The sequence below is a fragment of the Larimichthys crocea genome, chromosome VII, assembly GCF_000972845.2.
Source record: "Larimichthys crocea isolate SSNF chromosome VII, L_crocea_2.0, whole genome shotgun sequence".
Classification (NCBI taxonomy): domain Eukaryota; kingdom Metazoa; phylum Chordata; class Actinopteri; family Sciaenidae; genus Larimichthys; species Larimichthys crocea.
In genome coordinates, this window is record NC_040017.1 from 9,711,811 (window position 1) to 9,731,938 (window position 20,128).

Genomic DNA, 20,128 nt, shown 5'->3' on the forward strand with positions numbered 1-20,128 from the left:
ACTTGACCAGGGTGTACCCCCGCTCGCAGCCTAAGTCAGCTGGGATAGGCTTCGGCTCTCCATGACCCTGATGAGGCTAAGTGGATGGATGGCTCCCTTTCATGTGCTGCATTCCCCCAAATGAACAGTTTTGGCCTTAAAGGTGCAGCTGGAAGGAATAATCTTGTTTGATGTAAGCAATGAGACTGCATAGGATGGTTGGACAAATGCAGTTACTACTAACCACAGTGGAACAGTTCTTAATTCAGAGTACTGTATATCACAATGAAATGTATTTTTCAGGAATCGGTCAATCAATCAATCAATCAATCAATCAATCAATCAATCAAAGGACATTCAGTTAATGTTCGAGTGTAACTGCTGTATAGACTTGTATATGTTTTGTGTGATATAACATTTCCAGAAAACATTTGGTTTATTGCCCCGGTGGGAACCATTACAGTGCAAATATTGATTAGTGTTCTCAAGTATCAATATCGACCAATGCCTATTCTTCTTGTGTGTTTCTCTGTATCCTATTTCTTTCAGCAGTAGTAACTGTATTTATTTACAATATAACATTAACACACACAAAGAAATCAGATGTATCCCAAATTGAGAGACGATACCCTTTATCAGCAATTGAACTGGATGAAGTGAAGAAAAAATCTCTAAAGCTGGATGAAGATACAATGAAACTCAATAGCACTCTGGGTATTTCAATTAACATTTTATTTTCAGTAGGTATTTTTTTTTAACAAGTCAAAATTTCGAGGTGCATAGTCATGAAGGGAGCATGAGCAACATGGTCACAAACACAGACAAACAGCTGAACATCCAGAGAAAAGTTGATCCAGGAAACCTGCGGTTGCAGATTTGTTGTGAGTCCGTTGTGTGTGTGCGTGTGTGTGTGTGTTCAATGGACTGTACTGATGTGATGTAAGCAAAATATGGGAATTTGCTGCAAGATTTCAACTTACTATAAAATGTATAATTTTAGAGAAAAGTGTAGATATGAATTTGTTATTTAGATAGAAGATAGAATTATGTTTACGGCTGCTGGATGCGTAAAACATATATTGTTTAAAATGCAGTACTGCAGTGAAAATTGTGAAGAGGTCCGCATCAGCCTGTGCTTATAATTCACATCTCTAGCTAGCTAGCCTTGGTCTATGAGATAATCTCTTTTAAAGAGTTATAGGAGGCAGTTTGCTAGGCCTGTAATATAATATTAACACACACTAGGTCACAATATGCATGATAGTTTGGCATTGCTTACAATAATTTGACCAATGTTCACCATCTGATCATTTTCAGAAGGAAACCATTTGTGTTTGTGCCAAAATAAGAACATATTGGTCCTATTTCACTATTTCATCTCATTTCATGAATCATCTCGTGCATCAGGTTTGTAGTAAAGTTAATTGTTCTGCTGAACTATACCAACATTAGATCAATGGTTTGATCTTTTGATCTGTGTGGAATGTGGGAAGCAGAGAGCAGACGTCAGACTCTTGGCTTGGCAGTGTGAGTATTAGCTGCTAGAAATACAGAAGTAGTATACAGCAATATCATCCACGATTTAGTACTGAAATGCCATTAATACAGCGGTAGACAGTAATACAACTGGTTTTAGTCATGTACGTGTACTAAGTGAGTTGTGTGTCATTGTAATAGTGTTGTAACGACAGCAGACGTGAGACTCTTGGATTGGCAGTGCGAGTTTCAGCCGCTCTGGCAGTAAGAGCAATACTAACACTAAGGAATCATAGTGGTCAATCAGAAGTCCCAACACTGTTTTATTTTAGTGAATAATGTGATGTAACACTGAGACTATCTGTAACTATTTAATGCTCACGATGTGAGCAGTTTAATAAAGGATTCATGTTCGTACAAATTGTTGCATGTATGCTTTTAGTGTAAACTTATTCATACACATCACCCATTTTTAAATGTAGATAAAATTGCCAATGTGCACAAGGATAGAGAATGTGTGTGTATATATATATATAAACAATCTAAGTAGTAATATAAGCTAAAGCAGTTAGCGACAATTTAAACACTACTTGTAATCAATATTTTAACTATGGAAATTATGCAATGCTTTTATCACTGAGTTACATAAAATTTGAATCTAAGCTTGAAGTGTACACAGTTTTTTTTTTGTTTTTGTTTTTTCCGTTATGCGGTCATTTCAATCTGAAAAAATTTAATAAATTGTAAGTCTCACCATCCTCCACTAGGAGGAAGGTTATCTGCTGTGTTGGGTATTTACCACTGGGTGGCACTCATACTGTATTTACTGTGCTGTACTGCACCACTGCAGAGAAGCGTCCTACACTGTACAGGGCAGACCCGGTAGTGCAGCAGTCACTGCCAGCGGCTGGCTGACCTCAAGATGCATGTGAGGTTCAGGACGGATCTTTTTTTGGAGAAAGACAAAGCCAGGGGAACCAAAAATCCTATTTAAATACATTAAAACAGCCAATGCTTTTGGTGGTTTCATAACCCAGTACAAATCCATAAGGTTATGAAAGCATCTGTTTCATAACTAGATATGGACTGCCTCCATTCCTTAAATCAGGTCATTTCATTTGTCACACATATATACCTGGCCTTCATTAAAACAGAACATCACTCCTCACATACCTGTGTCGAGTTTGTTGGGCATATTTGATATGGAGGTCCAATTTGTCAATAGATTAACTTCAGGTAAATAAATTAGAAATATGAAAGAATCTCCTGTAACTGACATGGTTAGTGGGCTTCACTCCAGAAAACATTCAAATAAAGTTAGGGATCACTAATAATACTGTAATCAAATAATACAATGGGAACTGTGGCCACAAATATACAAGATATGCATCATAATCCCTACATGAAACCATGGTATGTCAGGGTTAAAGGTACGGGTCCAGGTAAAGTACACTAACAGACAGATCAACTCCACGATATTGCTTTTTCCCTACAGGAAGACTTTGGATGTAAGTATGTACCCTCTTTACAGAGGGATCTGCACACAACAAGGAAGCAAGTGTCTGTGTATGTGTGTGTGTGTAAATGTGTGTGTAGTGCTTCCCCATATCCATATCCACATTCACAGTTTTGCAAAACAACAAGAATGCTGTATCGCTTCTGACACTGCAGAGTTACAGTGTTAGGAGCTATTACAGTTTTCCAAAGCATCTGTCTAATGTACATCTATGATAAATCTAATGTCCATGCATTAGTCCAACAGAAATACATTAGTACAGTGTAGATACATACATCGGTACAATGGACAGTGCCTTGGACAGACAGTTTCCATCACAGCCAGTCCAGACACATCTATAAAGTGCCTTATAACAGGTTATTGCATAATCTGATGTCTGTCTTATTGCTTCCATTGAAAGCAAGAAGGGAAATGCACTCCAGTATTGGAGAGCAGCAGACGGACAAAGTGAATAGAATAGAAAAATAAAATAAAATCTTGCCACAGAGCTTTGTACCAGTGAGACAGCATGTAGTCAGACAATGCTAAAACCACACAGTGTGTAAATGTTGGTTTTTGTTAACACTTGTATTATATTATAAAAGAACAACGACTTTAAAGTCACTTCCATGATTTCCTGTTTTGTGCCCCCACTCTAAACTGTGGTAAAGTGCTGTATTGTTTGTATGCAAGGCCAGTGCACTACTCTCTGGTATCAAAGTGGCTCTTAGTACATGTGTAGGCGCTTATGTATGTGCGTATGTTCGTGTGTAGCTTTCAGCTGCCATAGCTATTCGAGCTATGTTTGAGGGTGTGGCAGGCCATGTCTTCCACCTTCCCAGAAGGTGACATGAGTCACACAGAGAGTGGGTTCTAATTTCCAGTGGTCATCTTAGCACTAAGTTCATCCATGCTGACATATCACAACATGAATATGTCAGCATGGATGACATGATGACTGAAGTAGAAGTGACATTATAAAGACTTATAAAGACTTCTCCTGTGATTACTTCTAAAATGTCACAAGCTGTTTAGTTTGAACACACTCTACTATTTAAATCGTAAAAAAATGTAATATAGATATAGATATATAGATATATAGATATATATATATATATATATATATATATATATGATTCATTTTCTTATTTAATCTCAACAATTCCAGCTCCCTCCAAACTCTTGGACATATATGCTTAAATAAAAGCAATACAGTTTTAGTGCTAAGACACCAGTACTATTTAGAGACCCACCACACACTTCTAGTAATCTTCAATGCCCAAAACATTAAAATACAGTCACAGTAAGTAGTTGTTAGTTAATCTGAACTGAGCTAAACACTGAAAGTATTGGCCGGCTGTAGAGTCACACTGAATAAGACAGTTGGCAAAGTAAAATGAACCACTTGCCTATTGGGATATTAACACATTCTTTACATTATTTTACAGTGATCTGTCCAAATGCTGTGCTCCCCATATTACTGAGCCAGTATCAATGGACTTGTTTGGACTATCGCAGCACTAAATACATGTATGTGTAAAAGTGTTTTCTTATGGTTATCAGAGAGAGTTTGTGTTGGAAATTAGCCAGTTAGAGTCTGCATACAAGCATGGAAATGTGGAAGTAAATTGATATCCGGAGAATCACATTATATTGCTCTCCCCACGTACAGTAAATGCGGCTGACGCCATTGAGCAAAGTGCCAACTTGTTAAACGTCTCCGGCACAGTTGTTCAATTGTGAGATTCAAAGTTAGAGATACTAAAATGTTGTTACTTTGTGTAAAATGCATGTCATCCTCCTTTTCCATGAATACCTGCAGGTCATTACTCTAAAAGAAGAGTCACTTTTCAATCACACTGACCTGGTTAAAGGGGTAAGAAATGTTATCAGTGTTCAGAGGCGCTAATCAAGCGTTGACAGAGCTTCAGTGGGCTCAAGTTAATGTGAAGGGTTAAATGGGACCAAACAGAGACACACAGAAATGTTCCTGTACTGCAGTGCTAGACAACATATACTTACATGAAGTTATATAAAATGCGCACATGCTAAAAATGCATTGGTTATTTGTCAGAAGCAGCATGATTAAGTTCATTCCTTTCTATAGGGAGCTGGGTAGTCTGGGGATTGTCTTTGATGAGGGTTAGGGTTGGTTGTTTTTGTGTGTGTGTGTGTGTGTGTGTGTGTGTGTGTGTGTGTGTGTGTGTGTTTTTAATACATTTTTCTGTGTTTTTATCCTCCCACCAGCAGAGGGAGCAGAAGCAAAACAGGCACCTGTGTTTCATCTAAAGCAAAACAATTAAAACTTGTGCAGAACTGGATCCTTCACTCACCTAAGAAAAGCCCAGGTGTCAGCCTTAGCTAGCCTGGTAGTTGATCAAAATCTGCTTCAACATTAATGTACCACCTCATCAGTGTGTCAAACCTGGACCTAGCAGTAAACATGCAAGTTGGCGTTCAGGCTGGCGTACAGTAGTTGAGGTTGATGGTTAGACCAGGACTAAAAGCTACTCAATCAGTACCTGACCCCTAAAAGTTAAAATGCCATCTAACAAATTTTATTTCATCATGACCATAGAAATGTTGGCTTTTGTAAACAGAACTCTTGAATGGTCCTCTGGTTTGGGTTTACAGGTGGTGAAGTGTCCAGTGAGGGTTAAAGAGAGCTGTTCTTCAGTTCATATGACAGTTCATAGATTGTGGCAGTTCAGCATGGCACACATTAAAGTGTGTGTTCCCACTGGTCAGGTATGTTTGGGTCCAAGTTTGACTTTGAGTTGAGGATTGTACACTCCAAGTCCCAAATGCAATCTGAGATTGTAGCTTTTTAACCGAGAAAAGCAACAAATAGGTATTTTGGAGATTGAACATTCAAAGGTAGTCTTTAAATAAAGAACGTAAGACAGCTGAGGACCTGCTTTGTAAAACATTCCTCGTTTAAATCTGGTTATAGAGGGTTCAAAGTTTAAAAAAGAATTTAATTTCTACTGAAGACGTAACCTAAATTAGGCAAAGTCACAGAGGGTATGAAGAGCACACGTATATGTAATTGGAGGCAGAGACAGTTGACTTCAGGCTCTGCTGTAAAGATGGTGTTCGGTTCCAGTTAGATAAAGAGCAGAATTCGATAACAGAGGCTATACGCTGTCTAACAAATGGGCTGTCATGTCGATGAGAAAATGATCCAGGCCTGTGCACATTCCACACTCCCCAAATCTCAAGCATGAATTAAAATATACATTTACATGTTGTATTAGTTAGCCACTAGTAAGATAAAACAGTCCATTGATAACAGCATTTCCTCTCATGTACATTTGTCTGACATATATACAAACATACAGACATACTTTGCATTTCGCTCATGCCTTTGGTGTCCCTTTGTTGTCAGCTTTGGCTCCTGAAAGTCCATTTTCTGTGTTGTCATTCCCTGAGGAGCTCACCAGGCACTCTTTACTGCAGGGGATAGAGAAACCAAAGGTTAAAATGTAAACTTGTAGATGCCAAATGAAAATCTAGTGTTGGACACTCACTGGAAATATTGAATTAATATTTCACTGAAACAAATATCAAAGAATTTGAGAACTTGATGCCCCTTGCCACTCTCTGTGTAAACTTAGTATCATATTACATAAATAGATGCCTGCCTTGCATAAGATGCCTGCCTTGATAGATGTGTACAAAGAATGCCCTTTGTCTTTCTTTTTCTGTTAGACAGGCAGGTCTCTCTGTTGTTTGTTAGCTGCTGTCATACCAAGTCGCCTAATATTATTTTTACAGTGAGTCTGCACCTGTTATAAATCGTCACATTTAGTGATTTTTTTTGTCACATTGCCATGGACAAGAGTAGTCCAGTCTCATACTAACCCAGCGAGGATGACAATTGACATGAAACTGCATTTCATGCAGTCAGTTGAAGCATAATCAAATCAAAACATTTTGATAATTTCATCTGCAGTCACATTATTGAGGGGCATGTTATACTCTCTCTCCCCTCGCTAGTGTTCTGCAATACAAACAGCAATTACGCTGCTCGATGATGCATGTCTGAGTTTACTCTCACATTATCATAAAAATAATAGCTCGATGCGCAGGGTTTCTGGAAAAATGCATGTGTTGAAGATGAACAAAAACGTACATGCATGTTACTATGTGACAGAAAGAAGAATCTAAGGTTGAAATACAGGAAGAAAATGTCTTGTGATCTTACTCACTTCTTCTCATCATCTTTCAGTAGGAAGTGAACAACCAAGGCCTTTATCACCATGATGATGATAACTAAGCCAATGACTCCGCCCAGCACTGAGACAATGATGGTTGTCAAAGTGTTGTCAACCTCCTTCACTGAAAAGAGAGAGAGAGGAAGACATTGCGAGGGAAAAAGTCAAGGATAGAGAGAGATAGTGTAAGCAACACAGAGAAAGAGGGAGATAAAACACTAGCAGCAAGACTCTCAGGACTTTTTAAATGTCTGAAATTACAAGTACAAGTTTTTGTGTGCCAGGTGTATGCAAGTGTGCATGCATGTGTCACATACTTTGGTCCACCACTATAAGAGTGTAGATCGCACTGTGGTTGCGGTTCTTCTCTTTTGGGTTCCTGGCAAAACAGATGTACTGTCCCTCATCTTCAAAGGTGATGTTCCACAACAGGATGGAGATGTTGTTTTTCTTCGAGGTGCCGACAAACTCCACGCGCTCATGGTACACGCTGACCTTGGGCTCCACACCCTCAATGGGAATCACCGCTTCGCATAACTACACACATATATACACATAAGCATACACATGTATGTACTTTAGATACACGGAGATAGCTCTACATCAGGATTTGTTAACCTAAATGTATAGTGTAGGCATGCAACAAGGCAAAAAATTTTTTGGTGTTTGTACAGTGCGTTGTGTGTGCTGTACTTTGATCATGGTTCCATTGTCGTTATAGTGCCAGTTGAAGTAGAGGTTTTTGATTCCAATGCAGGAGGAGTAGGTGCAGGGCAGAAGAACTGTGGAGCCATTCATCGCTTCGATTGAAGGCACTTTATCCGTCGACACCTCCAGTCCACCGACATTCCATACACCTGAAACACGACAGAAGGGAGAAGTTAAGAAAACCAGAAAACAGATGCAGACATAAAACAGGAAAAGATAGTAGAGCGGCATATATACATTAAAGATAAAAACAACATTGGTTAATTATAGTTCTGGTTACTTTTAATCTTTTTTTAGATAATAAATGACAAGGTAAATGGACTTTATTTATTTGCAGGTCTACTGACCACTCAAACTCTTATACTGTATGCTGCCATGCCAAGATGCCAAATGCAGCAGTGCTTCCTATCCAAAGCACTCACCATGATACTATGCTCACCGATGCTTCGAGGACATTGGCAGAACCAAGAATCTAACCTACAACCCTCTGATTAGACAGTCCACTTTGCAATCTAAGCCACAGTTGTGGCAAGAGGATAAAGTAATGTTTGTATGCTGGGATGGGCTTGGATTACTGTGAAATGTGAGTGCAGTTGATGAATAATGGCATTACAAATCTAAGCAGCTTACTTAGCCTGATGTAAGTCAAGCTCATGATATGACAACTATCTGTCTTTCACTACTCCATTTTTGTATAAATGAAATGTATACTATTTTCAAGACAAAACAAATTAAGTGCAACAAAGTAGTAGTGCAGAGTAACAATGGGTGGTTGTTACTCTGATGCAGCAAAATAGGTTGTTTTCCTGCTCTGATGCCAATGTTGCTGGCGCCAGTTAAGTTTTTTCATTTCAGATTTGGAGAGAGTATCACGTCTTTCTAGTCACCAAGTCCTAATGCTAGTTATGTGAAAAATGCAACGACCTAATATTTTGTTCTTCTTCCAGTAAGCCCCCTCCATGGCTTTTTGTGCAGTCCCATTCTAGTTACACGGTGCTAGTGGGGCCAAGCAGAAGGGGAATGTGGAAAATATGTTGTGGAGGACACAATGCCACAGATTCTATCAGGATGTAAAGATGCCTGAAAGAGTAATTGTCCTCTGATGGTTGATATATTCATAATTTAAAATGCACACATTCTTCCCCATTCATGAATTCTTTTGAACATATGCTTTTTATAGGCACATCTGTACTATGTTCTGCATATTATATACTATTTATAAACATGATACAAAACTTTGTAAATATTAACAAAATTCCAGTTCTCATAAGCTACCAGTTACAAACACTAGTGCCCTCTTTATTTTTTGCTGATTTATTCATTTCTATCCATCTATGAATTCCCCACTCCTGGTTTCACACTAAGTAGTGTCCAGACTATTTGTAAGGTAACTGGCTGATTATCACAACAAAAACATCCATCCAGTTTATTGCATCGGTGTCCTGTGACATTATTGAGCAAAGCAGAAAACGTCTGGTAACTCATGAACAGATCATTATTGTTCTGTGACTATATATTTTTTCTCTCTTTTTTCTTCTCTGTTTTCATATGCCTCAGGCCCCGTAGCATGAATCCAATCAGCTGAATCCAACATAACTTTGGTTTTTCAGTCTTGTCTCTGATTATGACAGCAACATGCTCGTTTCAAATACTCCCAAGAACACGTACATGCAATGTGTAAATGTGAACGTGTGAATGATTCATTGCTAATTCAGTTTTTAAGGATTTTGTACTCGACAGGGAAATGATCAAAACGCCCTATTCTTTGTTAGAGCTCCAGATAGAACCGCAAGATGAATTTTGGTTCTTAATACCACAGATGTATGTTCTCATAGATATAAAAACTTCAAATAAAACACTAGAAAAATGCAACATATCAGTGAATTTATGACTGGAATACAAGTTATGCGTAGTGACCATCTCTGTCTCTGCTGATTTCTCACAAGGTGACCAGTTTGTACAGTAACTGATTTATAAACCAACCAAAACAAATGCTCTAAAAACAGAATCATCAATAGATTTTATTACAAAACATATTTGTGTCCCGTGACATTGTTGTTCAAAGCAGAAAACATCTGGTAACTCTTTCATTTCCAAAAGAGAGAGTTCATCTGGTATTGGTATTCAGGTCTGGCTGGACAGGTTATGCTGGTTATGTTATGTGGGGTTATGTTGGACAGCTGGTCTAATTCTCAGATTGTTGCTCTGGTGTCTCTCACACACTCAGGGACTATTTATAAATGCTCTTCTCCACACTGATCTGCTCAGGATCATGTTGCACTTGGACATGGTGCAAACAGTGTTAGAATATATGTATGCCTATGTGTTTGTGAAGGACTTACATCACAGCACCTGCTTTGCAGCTCTGCGAAGACATCAACAAAACAGTAAAACACCGGAGTCCCTCTGGTCATCATACTACATACATACATACATACATGAGGCGTTAAATGCTCTGGCACTTTAATGATGTGATAACATTGTTTGGTATGTTTAACAAAAGACAAACCCACTTGTCCACAGTTCATAAATGACCCGGTCATTAGTTGGTCATAATCTCCTGCAGTGTGTGGCACGCTTAGTGTGTTGTGTAATCAGCATTATAGTGTTAATTAGTCAATGAGTGAGGAAGATAAATACAGTATGACCACATTTTTCTTATTTTTCTCTTAGATTATTACAATAACACACTTGTTTCAAATACTCACATAAACACAAACGTAAATGTGACTGCTGCCATCCCCAACTTGGTCATCAAATTCATTAATAATTCAGTATTTAAGGATTTCGTAATAGACCGGGAAAAGATAATGTGTTGAACAAACCCAATATCTCAGCAATGAACTTTTTCTGTGCATGAATTTAATTGACCTTTTCAACTGTCTGGTCTTAAAAGTATCGTACTTAAAAAAAAAAAAAAAAACTAGATAGATTTATGCACTCAGACGAAACAAATAATTCTTAATAACAATGCTGAACAATGTGAATGCTGCATTAGAAGTCCTTAGAATAAGGTCAGTTGGTGGTTTGGTTTGGCTGCAGTAGAATTTGCTCTTTTGTCGTCTTAGTCTCTGCCCTTTCCTCTTGTCTTCTAACATCCAATATATTTTTACCTCTCATCTGAAGTCATCGTTCCTCCACTTTCAGTAGCAACATTTGAGTTCTCCTTGTTCTATTCTGATTCTAGTTTTGCTCTCTTTTAATGGGTTCACTATTCTTATTTATTTATTTATTTATTTATTTATTTTGCAGTGCTAGGCACTTTCTCTCTCACTCTCTTGTTTTTTCTCCATCTTTCTGTCTTGCTTGCTCTCAGAACTGATTCCTCTGGGATGCTTTAACTAAGATGTAGGGAACTGGTCTGTGTATGTTTGTTTTTTTTACTTTTTTCAGTGTGGTACATTGTTGGAATCAATTGAAATGTGTTAGGTAGCTAGCTGCCAGTCCGAATCCTTAGTGAGCCCTTTTAAACTGTTAACTAGATTAATGAACGATCTTTTAGCTTCTATCAGTAATTACTGGCACAATGCCATTGACCAAGTTGTGTAACTAACAAACACTAAGTGTTCTGGAGGGAATAATGATGGATAGTGAATCAAGTGAAGACAAGGGAGACTCTCCCTTCTAAATGGCTTACGCAGTGCGTCTGTCCTCACTGGGAGCATGATGATGTTTTACATATCCGACAGGAGTGTCCCCCCTCGTGCCTAGAAATAGATTTCACACCTCCCTCGTTTTACACCTCTGCTCTCTACTATCCTTTTTTTTTCTCTCCACCCCCTTCCTCTTCTCTACTCTTCTTCTTTCTTTACAATTTGTCCTGACAGCACCCACAGATCAACATACTATAGTAATGAAATACTATGCTAGTCATGTATGTGCGGCTCGTGTGTGTGTGTGTGTTTACATGAGTAATAGGCTATTATGTATGATATTTTTAGCTCCACTATCAAATATCTCTTTGCTCCAGTTTGGAAACATCAATATGTGAACATATGTGTGTCCGTGTGTGTGTGTGTGTGTGTGTGCGCACATGTCCTTGGCTGACTGTCAAGGTGAGTTTTTTTCTTTTTCTTTTTTTTTTTTTTTAAAGTAGGCCAGAGATTGAAGGGTTAATGTATTTCCGAGTGAACCCATAGAGAACTGACCGAGGACACTATTACCTCTCTGAGAGAGAGAGAGAGAGAGAGAGAGAGAGAGAGAAAGAAGGGATGGGATGGGTGAGAGAGAGAAGGGAGGGAATGGACAGCGGGAGAGATGAATGGGGGAGCAGGGGTAATGAAGGAGGAAAAGTGTGTAGGAAGTGATGAAAACGGTCATGAGGGATGACGAAGGAGAGGTGAGGGGAGTAAGATGTCCTCTCCAAGGTGAATGACGGAAGAGAATTCCAGCAGCAGCTAAGTAACTCAATCAACAGCAGCCAAGGTTGGGTCACGTTTACACTGCTCGTACACATACACACTTATGTAATATGATAGCCACGCAAACAATTAACAACATGCAGGGGAAATTATCACGTAAACATGCTAACTATTAATAAAATCTTACAGGTTATTGCTGTGATATAAGCTGAGCTCTTTATGGTTTCTGCTGTTTATACTCCACAAAAAGAGGTGTTACATAATCCCTTATGCTAACATAATGGCACCTTAGACCGGCACTTATGAATGTAGTTTAATGCCATGGGTGAAGCTGTGCGTTTGCATGTTGTGGAACTTTGTTTGGAGTCTTGTATCATTAGTGGAATCTATATGTAAATAATCAGTGACTCTTTGAGGATTAATAAGCAACAGACAGCACATCATAAGACTGGAGGTTGCTGTCATGTTTTCCATATATCTCTGATCGTTGCATCAAAAGTATAAATTATTACAACAAGGAGTTTATTGTTAAGTAGTAAGGCAGTACTTTTAGAAATAATTAAATATCCCTGCACAAGAGACAACGGCTGTTTCTGTTCAGGCATACATTTTCAAAAGATATTGATGGATTGTGCATATCTATAAAAAGAAGCATAAGAATATGGACAGAAAATAGACAGTAATGTTAAGTACTGAAATAATATTAATTAATTATAAATGAGATCGGGAAGGGAGATGAGGAATGATGAGATTCTTTGATCAAAAGTTTCAGATCTAGAGCTCTGTATAAGTTCCTGTAAAACACTTTCAACTCGCCTGACTTTAAGTGGTCAGTGAGATGTAAAATTCCATGTAACCATACAGGGCTAGAGCATTATTTCACTTTAAGGCCGCAACTCTATTGATTCCATTTTGACATGTTACCACATCTGCATCAGAATTATCCAGACCTTGTAGCAATTAATAATAAAATAAAACAAGGTGACTTACTAATTACAATAGCAAGTACCCCAAGGGTGAAGCAACACAACTGAAGATACAGACTGGCATCCAACTCGTCACTATATTAATGCATATAACCAAAGCAAGCATAGTGTTCAATAGTATTGTGTGGTAACATTTATGGCCTTCCTGGTAAAGCAGGATTACTGATTTTGGAAAAGGAATACTTTTTTGGATAACTTTGCTGAATAAAACTCCTAAAATCTGGAATATGGACAAATGTGTAATGTACTCCGCAAAGTAAAACAGGTAATCCACTTCAAGAAATCAGCAGTTTCAAAGAGGACTTTCCACTCTTATGTTTCATTGTGTCAGTTACAGGTAACCTGTAGTTAGCTATCAGTGACTGTGAGTTTTCTGTTTTATATATTTTATTTAGTTTTATACCCACAATCTAACTGTTGGTGGTGGTCATCATACAGGTCATCACGCTACAAAAAAACCAACCCATAAGTTTTACTCAAATTAAGAATACAGTACTAATAGTTTATTCTATTGGATTTTTTTTTTTTGCATACTGGACTGCTATGAATTTCCCTTCAGGGATGGATAAAGTCATCTATCTATCTATCTATCTATCTATCTATCTATCTATCTATCTATCTATCTATCTATCTATCTATCTATCTACTTCTAATATATTTTATTCTATTGGATTTTTTTGTTGCATACCGGACTGCTATCTATCTATCTATAATGGTTCTAATTTATAGACATTATAGACATCCAAAATGCTACACAGTTGATCACACACCCTGGAATCAACTGAAACTGACATAACACTATCAAAATGGGGGGAAAAAAACATAGTGCTGCATATTCTTGTATGTATGACATTTTATTAACTGATATGTCAAAACAAGTGCTACTGACATTTCAGCACAGAGCAATAGTCTTACCAAAGTATTGTGTTAAAATGTTCCAACTAAAATGCCACATAAATGACAAGATAGTGTTTGATGTGGCTCTTTTTCAACAGTTGTCTCTTTGTGTGTGACCTGATATTCACAACCTCAATTTTGACCATCTTTCTTAAATTAGTTTTTACATGTTCATGTGTACAAGCATTTAGTGTATGCTATGCTAAACTAAGGTGAGATTGGTCTTACTGGGGCCATGGGGACAAATGATACTTTGGTGGAGGATCACTCATCTTATATAATAGTTATGTAAGCATTATCTTGCCTAAAGTGAAACATTTGTAACTTTTTCTTACTGCCTCCGTTAAACAACATAAACTTTTTATTTATAACCATTTACTTCCCAAGAGGGAATGTGGAAGTGCAGAAAAAAATCTCTTGTTCAAGTTAAGAGAAATTCTGCCACTATAAAATATTTCTTTCTGGATTTTTTTTGTGAAGAATGAATCATCAGAATATAATGAAATATAATCTGATTAAGTTCCCTGGCACTGAAACGTTCTTCACATACATCCCTCGGTCTTGTTTTTGTACCTTCATAGCTCAACTGTGAACTGTGCTGAGTTTGAAATGAACTGAGAGCTAGGAGGAAATGTTGATATGTGGGGGCACTATTGGGTGCTACAACAAAATCAGGGAGTGTTTGAGAAAAGCACAGATCACCACTGCACCACTACGTCACTACCAGTAATACTACAACCATCCACAAACACACACACACGCACACACAGAGATGTAAGCTGGAGCGAGAACGCGTTTTTATCTACTCTGAGATAAGTTTTTCTACATTTCTTTTAACTTTCATCTTCATTTTCTCCTTTAAAATGGCACTGTATTAAGTACAAGCATGAAGAGTCATTTAGGCCGTCACTCATCCAGGCCAGCAGCCAGATATTGTCCAGATACATGTCCAAGTTTAGATGAGCAAGGGTTGGATGTTATTGACCTTGATGCCCTTACTATAGCAACAAGTAAACATCACCTGTGATATCACTGTACATTTTATCCCTCAGGTATGGAAGGAGAATGATGTGACAGAACAGCTGAAGCGGAGGCAATAGAACAGCAGATGTTGGTATGGAGTAATAAAAAAAAAAGGTATGGATTTACTGTGACAGCTGTGAACCACCCACTCAGAGCTGCATAGAAAATACGGAAGCAAGAGGGGCAAAAGAGGAAGGTGTGGGACAAATAAACAAGTTTAATTTAAGGTGAATGTATGGCAAATACCAAGGATTCACCCGATCACATGCCAGCCTGAAAGCAGGGGATAGAAGTACAATGTTCTGGTATAATCTAGAGATACAGTGGAGGAGTGAAGAATGACAGGGCAGCTAAAGGTGAAGAGAGAAGTATAACTCACCGAGCAGCAGTGCAACTGCCAGACCAGCATGAAGTAGATCCCCTGATCTCAGCCGACTAGAGACACTCGAACCGGTGCTGTCCACTGACGCCATGACACCAAGTCTGTCAGTCTGTGTTGTTGTCTGTCTATGTGTATGTACAGAAATTGTGTCTTCTGTCCCTGTCTGCCAGTCTTGTCAGTCCAATATATGTCAATGTGTGTGTGTGTGTGTGTGTTATGTGTCTCTGGAGCAAGGCGGGACACTGAGCTGTGCAGCTGAGTCTGAAGTCCTGCTCTGAGTCCCTCCCTCTTCTCTCCTCCTCTGCACTCTGTCCCAGAAATGAACAGAGGGAGGACGCGCAAAGAGAGGAGGATAAATTCCTTTAGGGAGCTCTCTCCTGATCAGTTGTTCCCCTGCACTGCACTCCAACCAGCCCAGGAAAGCACAAACTGTAGAGTGCAGCAGTTGAATGAAGAGCGCCGACTCTCTGTCTCTCTCCCTCCCTTTCCTGTCCTCTTTGTCGCCGTCTCTTGCAGACCTCTGTGGCGATTATCCAGCAAAGGAGAGCGTGAGGCAAAAGGCAGAGAGGGGAAGCGAGGCAGAGCAGCAGCGGCGTAGCAGCACAGCGTCAGACAGCTCCACTGCCCCAGCAGTAGCAGCAGCAGCAGCAGCAGCAGCAGCAGCAGCAGCAGAAGCAGCAACAGCCAGGGAATCAGGCTGGCCAGCAAACCCCACAGGGGGAGTCATGGGCTGGAAGGAGGGGGGGAAAGAAGAGCATACAAGAGGCACGAAGGGATGCTGGAGCAGAGCCAGCAGCCAAGGCAGAAAAGCAGAAAGCGCGTGTCTCCCCAGCCGGCACAGGGAGGAATGAGCAAGAGAGGTACTGCAGAGGTAGAGGTGAAGAGAGAGAGAGAGAGAGAGAGAAGAAGGGGATGGAACAAAATGGGGAGGGAGGTGGGGGAGAGTGATAACTGCTGCACATGCACGCACAAACACATATGCACACACAGCACAGTAAAGCTGAGTCAGCCTTACTCAAGAGGGTCTCTGAGTCGGATATGGGCTGGGTGCTTCACCCATACCACATACCCCGACTTAACTGCATCATTTACTCCTGTCTCCACTTTCATGCGTCTCCCATTTCATGCTCCGGCTGCACCTCCGATTTGGCAGGCTAATGTGTTAGAAGGATGTGATCTTGTCCACTGGCAAGTTTTCTATCAAATGACTCATGTTTTACCTCTCTCTTTACCTCCTCAGTTCTTTAGTGGGACTGTGTTTGGAAGGGCTTGCGCATAACAGTTTCAAAAAAGGTGTTTTATATACAGCACTGAGATAAAAGATGATGTACTGAATTTATCTATCTATAATTTGTTTTGTTTTGTCAATGCTGCTGTAAGGTACAAGCATAGGCACATACCTATTTCCTTTACATTTTACCTACATCAAAATCTGTACAGAAGACCGCATGTAGTATTTCATTTTAGTCATTTAGCAGACGCTTTAATCCAAAGCGACTTACAAAAAAGGGAAACAATCAAGATACAGTGTGACTAGGACATGTTAGTACCGTCACAGTACTGGAGGGTGATAGATTTAGCATGTCCAGTGGTTGGTAGTGCTAGAAGAGGAGGTACTCCCTGAAGAGCTTAAGGTAGCATTTCAGTAGATTGTGATGACTTTTTTTTCCGATGTTCTTGAAATGTTAGTATAATTCTCTTGCTTGCTGCAAACCGACAAGCGTCCTTACAACATTACTCTGCTTCCATTTTGATGGAATACATGACGCTTTACAAGTTTTATTAAAACATGACTTCTGTCTGAAGATCAGTAAATACAAGCCAAACAGAGCACAAGGTCTACAAGTCCTCCATCATCTGTTCATAAACTCAGCAATGGTGACTACGCTAGAGAAGACCTCCATAAACTCTTCCCAAGACCTTCATCTATGATCCAGGGGTTTTTATATTTAAATTGTCACAAACCACCCTTACATGCCTTACACATAGGCGTAGCAGTCTGTGGTTTACACAACATTACAAAATATGGAACCAGCTGGACATTGCACGACTACAGCATACCTGTCATCAATCTCACCTCAGCCTTCAACACAATGCATTGGCAGTGAAGGATCACCAAAGTCCACAACTTGAATGTGCAGTCTGACCTCATTTGCAGGATTCATGGCACATCAACAGTGTCATCACCAACATCAGGGCCACACCTGAGGTCCAATCCTCTATACCCAGTACAACTTCCCATTTGACTGAATGCTGTAACTAAAATTTAACATAAACACGTAAGGGATTTAGCGTAACTTGTTGGACACTGGTGGATGAACAGACATTTCGACACACTGTAGACTTCGCATCAAAGTGCAAAAGTAGACTGTTCGTCATCTGGAAATTTCTAGCACTCCATGTACAGCCCCCTCCCCAACCACCACCACCACCTACTGTACTGTGGAATATAATTGATCCTTAACCTTTTGGTCCATCCACATTTCACAGAAAATGATTCATGTATCAGAGCAGCTGCACACAAAGTCACCACAGTCACTTCAGACTCTGCACACCCACTACACCGCTGCTGACTGCTCGTCTAGCTGCAGACACAGACACTTGAATCCTCTACTTGATAGCCACTAAACATATATCTGTGCATACCTTTGTGCTAGAATTTTTCTCTTGGTTTGTTATTTCTTCTAAGAAAAATGTATAAATGCCATTGATACTTTGGCATATATTCCAAAGGAACTATTTCTTTTTACTGCAATACAGTACCTAATTGCCTTTTGAAATTGAGACTAAACATTTCTGGGATGTCTTGACATCATGCAACACATTTTTGTGATTTCTGTGATGACTTGGCACCACAGAAATGTGAGATGTTTTGGCATCACTTCCTGCTCCCTAGAGTTTTGGCACGTTGTAGGTTGTAGCATATTTTGTGATTATTTCATAGCCTGACAGTTATTATACTGTTTTTTTTTTAATAAGCAAATATAAAGATCATTTGTGTTTTATAGTGCATGACATATTTCAAAATAATACAAAGGAAAAAATGTGATTGATACTGATTTCCAGTCCTCACTTCCCGTATTTGTTTCTCCGGTTTTTCCTTAACTATCCATACTGACTTGATGGATGCTTGACCTCCACAATTCTCACACGTACACGCATGCATGTGCGTGGTACATAGTCACATGTTGTCAGGTGATCCATCTCTTGGTATTTGATGTAATTCCCAGGTTGAAGAGTGTGTGGGGGGCGGTGGTAGATAGCAAGATACATATGGTGCCTTAAAGCAGCAAATTACGTGTAGATGAATAGATACTAGGGGTAAATACATAAATACACACATGTAGATGAAGAGAGGATGAGACTGAAATGCAAACATGCACACGTGTGTCTTTGCATATGCACACCAATACATAGTCACATGTGAGCGCGCACGCACACACACACACACACACACACACCTGCCTCTGGACAGGGTGACCTTGGACGCTGTATATAGAAGGAAGGCGGAGCAAAAGAGGACATTACACTGATGAGAGGAGGATGTTAGGGATCAGGACGGGTGAGAGCAAAGAGAGGTTCGAGGATGGGAGAGAAGGGAAGAGTGGACAGGCGGCAGGGAAGGAGAGAAGGTAGGGGGACGACAGGAGCAAAAGGGAGGAGAGATGACAGGAGGCAAAGGAGGGGGGGGTGAGATGAGAGGGAGGGAGGGAGTGGAGGATCTGTTTCTGGGACGGCCAAGGCAGCGAAATGCTGCAGTGAAGCCACACAGCTGAGCCGGTCCGACAACAGCTACTGAGAGACACTGAGCTCTCAGTCCTTTCCTTCTCTCTTCCTCTCTCCATACCTCCATCCTCTCCCACCCACCACCTCCCACTCTGATTAACCTTCCTCTCACCCTATACTTCGACCTGCTCTACCCCCCTCCTCCCCCTTCCTCCTCTCCCTCCCTCTCTCTCACTTTCTCTCTCTCTCTCTCTCTCTCTCTCTTTGCACCAGCCGGTGAGTGAGCAGATTTCAGAAAGCATCCTGAGTGGAGGAGGACAAGTGGGGTGGGCCTCTTTCTACCTCTCGTTTTCTTCTGTCCTTCCTCTTTTTCTTCATCTGAGCAGGTCATTCTGTCTTCTCCAATACCCATTCTCTCTTTTTTTTACCTTATTTTTCTATCGCTTTTTACATGTTGTTTCATGTCTGTAACTCTTCTTCTTTCCTCTGTTTCTTGTCTTTGCGTCCTTTTCCTCTTTTTTTTGTGTTTTTTTTTTCCTGTCTGTTTTGTCCCCGCGGTTTGTGATCCTGTTGTCTGTCCGTCCATCCTATCTGTCGGTGGGGAACAGGGACCATCAAAAGGTGAGTCCTGTCTAAAGTTAAGAGCAGGTCTGCGGTGCATACTGACACGCGCACACACACACAGACATCTGCTTTGGAAGTTAAAGTTGTATGCACCTGACTTCAGTGCTGATATGTAATGAAACCTGTGCAGAACATGCAGTCGGCCTCTTGGTGGAGATTTTGTGTTGGAGGCTTGCAGCCTCATAGTTTGTATTTCATGGTTTGGAGTTAGGGGTTAAAGAGATAGTTTGAAACTAGTGATGATTTACTTGATG

General features: G+C 39.9%; 1 protein-coding gene across 1 annotated transcript; it reads right to left on the reverse strand.

Moving 5' to 3' along the window:
• Positions 1–4,065: 4,065 nt before the first annotated feature.
• scn4ba (sodium channel, voltage-gated, type IV, beta a) lies at positions 4,066–16,394 on the reverse strand. Its single transcript, XM_010752019.3, has 5 exons — positions 15,522–16,394; positions 7,861–8,024; positions 7,485–7,704; positions 7,162–7,291; positions 4,066–6,403 (listed from the first exon to the last, which is right to left on the reverse strand). Exons 1-5 carry the CDS (start codon positions 15,613–15,615, stop codon positions 6,310–6,312), a joined length of 702 nt encoding a protein of 233 aa, XP_010750321.1. The 5' UTR covers positions 15,616–16,394; the 3' UTR covers positions 4,066–6,309.
• Positions 16,395–20,128: the final 3,734 nt, after the last annotated feature.

Bases quoted from the DNA above. Each gene is read 5' to 3' on its own strand.
- scn4ba (XM_010752019.3), bottom strand. From the start codon at position 15,615: ATGGCGTCAGTGGACAGCACCGGTTCGAGTGTCTCTAGTCGGCTGAGA. The intron at 8,025-15,521 runs GTGAGTTATACT...GTCGTGTTTCAG, and splicing joins GGCAGTTGCACTGCTGCTCG to GTGTATGGAATGTCGGTGGA. The intron at 7,292-7,484 runs GTATGTGACACA...CTCTCTTTTCAG, and splicing joins TCTTATAGTGGTGGACCAAA to TGAAGGAGGTTGACAACACT.